The sequence below is a fragment of the Penaeus chinensis genome, chromosome 19 (genome assembly GCF_019202785.1).
Source record: "Penaeus chinensis breed Huanghai No. 1 chromosome 19, ASM1920278v2, whole genome shotgun sequence".
NCBI lineage: Eukaryota > Metazoa > Arthropoda > Malacostraca > Decapoda > Penaeidae > Penaeus > Penaeus chinensis.
The window spans coordinates 1,561,137-1,568,636 of record NC_061837.1 but is presented as its reverse complement, the minus strand read 5'-3'; the positions used below and the strand labels follow the sequence as shown (position 1 = coordinate 1,568,636).

At 43.0% G+C, this 7,500-nt stretch overlaps 1 protein-coding gene across 1 annotated transcript in view; it reads right to left on the bottom strand.

Annotated features, from left to right (window-relative positions):
- The window catches only part of LOC125035234 (neuronal calcium sensor 1-like), a 17,471-nt gene extending 17,385 nt beyond the window's left edge, over window positions 1-86 (bottom strand). The window contains exon 1 of the mRNA XM_047627494.1: window positions 8-86. Coding sequence (XP_047483450.1) covers window positions 8-86 — 79 coding nt within the window. The remainder of the gene's footprint in view (window positions 1-7) is intronic.
- Between the last annotated feature and the right edge of the window lie 7,414 nt (window positions 87-7,500).

Here is a 7,500-nt window from a genome sequence, read left to right as displayed (position 1 = left end):
TCTTCACCTTGATATCGTAACACTAATTTGTACATTTTTAGGATGTTAGCTATCCATATGGCATGTTGATTTTCTGTATATGCCATCGGTGCAATAAGCATTAGTTTGTCTCTTTATGTGGAATCTCCTTTACTATAGAAACAATCGTAAAATAATCTAATTCTTAAAAAGAATATATATATATATATATCAGCAGATGGATAGATAAATAGATATAAATACATATAGGCCTTAAAGATACTAGATTCAAAGTATGCAAAACCAAACCAAAATGATTTCGAAAAGCATTTGGAAATGCAGGAGGCCTAACGAGCAGGTTCCCACCGCCCGCTGGTCATTCTTTCGCTTAAACTAAAGAGAGAACGTTGTGCTCTTTCATTGCTTATTATTCGTCCCGCATTTAGTTTTGTGATCTGCATAGAATATCATCTATGCATTAATCTGTGCGTATTCAGTAATTCCTCCTTGCATTATTGCGATCTCCTGAAGTTAAATCATAGAGTGAAAATAATGCAGGGCCGGGAATGGGTTGTGTTGCCCTCCATGGACTATTTTGCAATTATAATTACTGTACACTATTATAATCACAATGTATTATCGGATGATATACTGGCTTTTATTTTCCTTATTATTTTTGAATATCCTTTTAAGTCACTAGGAACAAAATCCTCACAGCATTAAGCAGTTGCAAATTAAAGACATAAAATTGACAAATTCGCAAACGGCTAAGAACGTAAACCAATTATACGAACAACAACATAGATACCATTAACAAACAAACGAAAAAAATCGGAAAATTTCCAAATAAATAAATAGACAAATCTCCAATTCAAAGAAGCGAACCACACACACGACCTCGGTTCAGCTCCTCCTCCCTCGGCGATGCAAGCGGAGTGGTTCAACTAGGCCTCGCAAATCGGATTCTTTTGTGTGTGCGGCAAGAATTGAGTCTTCTGGGGAAGTAGTGACACGGTTTCTCACTTTCACGACATTTTTCTTTTTTTTTGAGGAGGGGAAGGAGGAGGAGGTAGGAGGGGGGTGTTTTTTTTATCGAGTTCTTTCTATATCCCCTGCGTCGTTTTCGATGTTAGAGCTTCGGATTTGAGATTAGGGCGTGTGCGTGTGTGTGTGTGTGTATGTTTGATTGTGTGTGTGTGTGTGTGCGTGTGTGTATGCGTGTGTTTGTGTGTGCGTTTGATTGTGTGTGTGTGTGTGTGTGTGTGTGTGTGTGTGTGTGTGTGCATGCGAGTGTGTATGCGTTTGTTAGTGTGTGTTTGAGTGTGTGTGTGTGTGTTTGTGTGTGTGTGTGTGTGTGTGTGTGTGTGTGTGTGTGTGTGTGTGTGCGTACATACATATATACACAAAATCCTCAGTGAGAAAACTGGAAAACAGAAGGCAACTTGTACCCCATACAGTGATTTACACAAGAGATAATATTATGTGACAATTTTGTCTGGATATATTACCCTATAACTACAGCATCAACTCTTAACATTTTTACAATAGTTCTGAACACTTTACTAATTCTTAAATAATCTAAATACATCCTAAACAATAAACCTTTATGGCAATTCATCAGTTTCAAGATACACATGGAAGGTACAAAGTAATAGTTCATCATACAATTTCAGAAAGCGACAAAAAATAGAAACTCACGAGAGAAAACGTCCATTTGTATGTATTATTCTTTGCAATTAAATTCCCGAGTTTAACGAGAGTTGCATGACGTGTAATTCGTCGTTTATTTTTATCAAGATATCAGAAACCATTATTTACCATATTTATATCAAACTAGACAATTCTGAGAAAAAAACAAAAAAACTAGGCAAGGAGGCAGGTATACCTCTAAGATAGGAAAGTCGGTTACTTTACAAAACAGTCATAAAGCATGAAGAGAAGACGAATATATAATGGATACACATAGACAGACGCGTTGATTAATAAACATGTGTTCGGGTGTGTGATTGCGAGCATCTGTCTTTGTTTTTAAGTGTAGGGCTTCCTTCAACCTTCACCCCCACCCCATCCTCCCCTCTCCCTCTCCCCCCCCCCCTCACCCTCCGTGAGCCAAATAAACAAGTCTGATACTTATCGACCACAAGAAGAAAAAAAGTCTTTCTTTGTATTAGCTCTCCCACACTATTATCTCTCGCGTCAAAAGCTCTCCTCCCGCTCTCCTTTTCCCTTCCGGTGGCGTGTCTCTTCTCCAATTCTGTCTCCTTGGTTTTATTATTTCCTTTGCTCGTTTTCCTTTTCTTTTCCCTATTTTTTTGTTTTTGTTGTTTACATTCATCTTTTTCGTTCTCTCTCCACATTTTAAAAATCTCTCTCTCTCTCTCTCTCTCTCTCTCTCTCTCTCTCTCTCTCTCTCTCTCTCTCTCTCTCTCTCCCTCCCTAAAATGTACACAGACGAGTAAAAATGCCCAATAACGTAACTGCATAACAAGCAGAGAGAGAAATATACCCTGTTATCACAACGAGGCATAAGATGCTTCAGATCCTTAATTGCAAAAAAATGTGACATATGAAAAGTTTGTTTTTTCCTCTCTCTCTTTCTTCCTTAATCTTTCTCTCTCTCTCTCTTCTTCCTTTTTTTTCATATTCAATAACTCTCTCTGCTCTCTCTCTCTCTCTATCTACTTATCTCTCTCTCTCTCTCTATCTACTTATCTCTCTCCCTCTCTCTCTCTCTCTCTCTCACTCTCTATCTCTCCTTCTTCCTTACTTCTCTCTCTCTTCTCCCTTTTTCATATTGATGTTCACTCCCTTCTCTCTCTCTCTCTCTCTCTCTCTCTCTTTCTCTCTCTCTCCTTACTCTCTCTTTCTTCTTCCTTTTTCATATTCAATTTCTCTTATCTCTCTCTCTCTCTCTCTCTCTCTCTCTCTCTCTCTCTCTCTCTCTTCTTCTTCTTCTTCTTCTTCTTCTTCCTTTTTTCTTATTCAATTTCTCTCCCTTCTCTCCTACACTTTCTCTTCTTCCTCTTTCATTTTCAATTTATCTCCCTTCTCTCTCTCTCTCTCTCTCTCTCTCTCTCTCTCTCTCTCTCTATCTATCTATCTATCTATCTATCTCTCTTCTTCCTCTTTCATATTCAATATCTCTCCCTTCTCTCTCTCTCTCTCTCTCTTTCTTCCTTTTTCATATTCTCTCTCTCTCTCTCTCTCTCTCTCTCTCTCTCTCTCTCTCTCTCTCTCTCTCTCTCTCTCTCTCTCTCTCCCGCTCGTTCTGTCTCCCGCTTCTCTCTCTCTCTCTCTCTCTCTCTCTCTCTCTCTCTCTCTCTCTCTCTCTCTCTCTCTCTCTCTCTCTCTCTCTCGTTCTCGCTCTCTGTCTCTTCTTCTTCTTCTTCTTCCCTTTCCATATTCGCTCTCTCTCTCTCTCTCTCTCTCTCTCTCTCTCTCTCTCTCTCTCTCTCTCTCTCTCTCTTTCTCTCTCTCTCCTTACTCTCTCTTTCTTCTTCCTTTTTCATATTCAATTTCTCTTATCTCTCTCTCTCTCTCTCTCTCTTCTTCTTCTTCTTCTTCCTTTTTCATATTCAATTTCTCTCCCTTCTCTCCTACACTTTCTCTTCTTCCTCTTTCATTTTCAATTTCTCTCCCTTCTCTTTCTCTCTCTCTCTCTCTCTCTCTCTCTCTCTCTCTCTCTCTATCTATCTATCTATCTATCTATCTTCTTCCTCTTTCATATTCAATATCTCTCCCTTCTCTCTCTCTCTCTCTCTCTCTCTTTCTTCCTTACTCTTTCTTCTTCCTTTTTCATATTCTCTCTCTCTCTCTCTCTCTCTCTCTCTCTCTCTCTCTCTCTCTCTCTCCCGCTCGTTCTGTCTCCCGCTTCTTCTCTCTCTCTCTCTCTCTCTCTCTCTCTCTCTCTCTCTCTCTCTCTCTCCTCTCTCTCTCTCTCTCTCTCTCTCTCTCTCTCTCTCTCTCTCTCTTTCTCGCTCTCTGTCTCTTCTTCTTCTTCTTCTTCCCTTTCCATATTCACTCTCTCGCTCTCTCTCTCTCTCTCTCTCTCTCTCTCTCTCTCTTCTCTCTCTCTCTCTCTCTCTCTCTCTCTCTCTCTCTCTCTCTCTCTTTCGTCGCAGCTCACAAGATGTTTTTAACAGCCGTACAGAAGTGGCGTCTCCTTGGCTCCATGTTTGCTCAATGGTTCTCATATCCTTCGGAGTTCATCATTCGAGGCAATATTTGCTGAGACAATTTGCCCGAATTGGTTGCTGTAAGAGTCAGAAGAAAAGAGAGGGAGGGAGGAGAAAAGGGGATGAGGGAGGGAAGAGAAGAGAAAGGATGTAAGGGAGGAGGAGGAGAAAAAGGGGGTGAGGGAGGGAGGAGGAGAAAAAGGGGGTGAGCGAGGGAGGAGGAGAAAAAGGGGGTGAGGGAGGGAGGAGGAGAAAAAGGGGGTGAGGGAGGGGGAGGGAGGAGGAGAAAAAGGGGGTGAGGGAGGGAGGAGGAGAAAAAGGGGGTGAGGGAGGGAGGAGGAGAAAAAGGGGGTGAGGGAGGGGAGGAGGAGAAAAAGGGGGTGAGGGAGGGAGGAGGAGAAAGAAGGGGTGAGGGAGGGAGGAGGAGAAAAAGGGGGTGAGGGAGGGAGGAGGAGAAAAAGGGGGGTGAGGGAGGGAGGAGGAGAAAGAAGGGGGTGAGGGAGGGAGGAGGAGAAAAAGGGGGTGAGGGAGGGAGGAGGAGAAAAAGGGGGTGAGGGAGGGAGGAGGAGAAAAAGGGGGTGAGGGAGGGAGGAGGAGAAAAAGGGGGTGAGGAGGGAGGAGGAGAAAAAGGGGGTGAGGGAGGGAGGAGGAGAAAAAGGGGGTGAGGGAGGGAGGTGGAGAAAAAGGGGGTGAGGGAGGGAGGAGGAGAAAAAGGGGGTGAGGGAGGGAGGAGGAGAAAAAGGGGGTGAGGGAGGGAGGAGGAGAAAGAAGGGGTGAGGGAGGGAGGAGGAGAAAAAGGGGTGAGGGAGGGAGGAGGAGAAAAAGGGGGTGAGGGTGGGAGGAGGAGAAAGAAGGGGGAGGGTGGAGGGAGGGGGAGGGAGGAGGAGAAAAAGGGGGTGAGGGAGGGAGGAGGAGAAAAAGGGGGTGAGGGAGGGAGGAGGAGAAAAAGGGGGTGAGGGAGGGAGGAGGAGAAAGAAGGGGTGAGGGAGGGAGGAGGAGAAAAAGGGGGTGAGGGAGGGAGGAGGAGAAAAAGGGGGGTGAGGGAGGGAGGAGGAGAAAAAGGGGGTGAGGGTGGGAGGAGGAGAAAGAAGGGGTGAGGGAGGGAGGAGGAGGAAAAGCGGGTGAGGGAGGGAGGAGGAGAAAAAGGCCGTGTGGAAAGGAGGAGGAGAGGAAGGACGTGAGGGAGGGAGATAAGCGGATAAGTAGAGGTGCAGATGCAATTACTTTTAGATAGACAGATGGACTATCAGAGAAATAGAGATTGAGAGGCAGAGTGTCAAACGGAATTAAATGGCTGTGCTCTGCATAGTAAAAATTAAACACTTATTAACACACACTAATAATGTTTTAAAAGTACATGTGCGAATTTCACTTAACATCAACGCTTTTCTAACAATTCACAAGACTTTATCCTGCACTTTGTGTCTCTCCCTCCCCCTCTCATTCTTAATCTCAAATTTAATCGACACATATTTTAAAAAGTTGACTGAACTCCATCAATGGAATGGCATATCGGGAATATTGGAAATTTATCCAATATTGCCGTGATAAAGTCGGAGATTGCTCGTGATTGGTTGGACTGACATCGCTCTTCTCGCCTCTGATTGGCTGAAAGCATTAGCGAAATCACCTCCAACCAATCACAGACTACCTGTTGCTGCTTCCTTTTCTTGCTTTGACTTTTCTTTCTCTGTTGTTGTTGTTGCTGTTGTTGTTGTTTTCTTTCTTTTTTTTGTTTTAATGATTTCCTTTTTCTTTAATGCAAGTGGCTCTATTAGAGGAGAAGAGAAGGGGGGGTAGAATTGAAAAGAAAGAAAAAGCGAGGAAGAAAGTGATCGAGGGGAGGAAGCCGAGAGAAAGAGAGAGAGTAAAAGAGAGAACAAGGAAGCAAGAGCGAAAGACACATACACACAGACACACACACACACACACACACACACACACACATAAAAAGAGACAGAGACAGAGATAGAGAGAGACAGAGATGGAGAGAGAGAGAGAGAGAGAGAGAGAGAGAGAGAGAGAGAGAGAGAGAGAGAGAAACAGAGAAATAGGGAGAGAGAGAGAGAGAGAGAGAGAGAGAGAGAGAGAGAGAGAGAGAGAGCGGGGGGGAGAGAAAGAGAAAGAGAGAGGGAGAGAAAGAGAGAGAGAGAGAGAGAGAGAGAGAGAGAGAGAGAGAGAGAGAGAGAGAGAGAGAGACAAAGAGAGAGAGAGAGAGAGAAAGAGAGAGAGAGATAGAGAGAGAGAAAGAAAGAGAGAGAGAGAGAGAGAGAGAGAGAGAGAGAGAGAGAGAGAGTGAGAGACAGAAGCAGAGAGAGAGAGAGAGAGAGAGAGAGAGAGAGAGAGAGAGAGAGGGAGAGAGAGAGAGAGAGAGAGAGAGAGAGAGAGAGGTAGAAAGAGAGATACAGAATGATAAAGGGAGAGACAAAGAGAGAGGGAGAGAGAGACAGAGAGACAGAGATAGAGACAAAGACAGAGAGACAGAGAGAGAGACAGACAGATTGATACAGAGAGAGAGAGAGAAAGAAAGGGAGAAAGAAAGAGAGAGAGAGAGACAGACAGACAGAGACAAAGAGGGAGAGAGGCAGACAAACAGAGAGACACACACACACACACACAGAGAGAGAGAGAGAGAGAGAGAGAGAGAGACAGAAAGAGACAGAGAGACAGAGAGGCAGAGAGAGACAGAGAGACAGAGACAGAGAGAGAGACAGAGAGACAGAGCAACAGACAGACAGAAACAGAGACAGAGAGACAAAAATACAAATGGAAACATAGATACATACATGAATGCATAGTATCACATGCATATACACATGTCCTATTTCACAAAAAATAGACTCATTCTAAGATAGACTTAGAATCGCCAACTAGTAATTACAACGGACACTGCATTCACTGCACTCAAAAAACTTTTAATAGAGTTTTGAAAAATGTTCTTCCCAGTATATCAGCTCTTTGACATGCATTATCATTAATTACAGGAATGGAAAGATACTTAACATTATTCTGAAGCTGCTAATTCCCAATACGTTATATCTTCCTCTCTTCTCTGGATATGGTTGCATTGATGTGTTTCGTTCCAATGACTAATTGTTTTGTTTTATTCTAGGATAACCATTTAACTAAATTATTATTATCAATTGTAAATGTTAATTTTGTTTGACCGTATTTTTGTTTTCAAAGACCCAAAGTTTTGTTTGCAATCAACGACCCAGTATTTTGCTTTCCATGAACGAATATTTCTCCATTTTTCTGTAACTTTTTAGCTTTAAAAAGGCAGCAAAAACACACCAGAGTTCTGAAAGGAAGTTATGTTGTTAGTTTTCTAGGATATGTGGTGTATATATCGACAAATAGTCGGAAT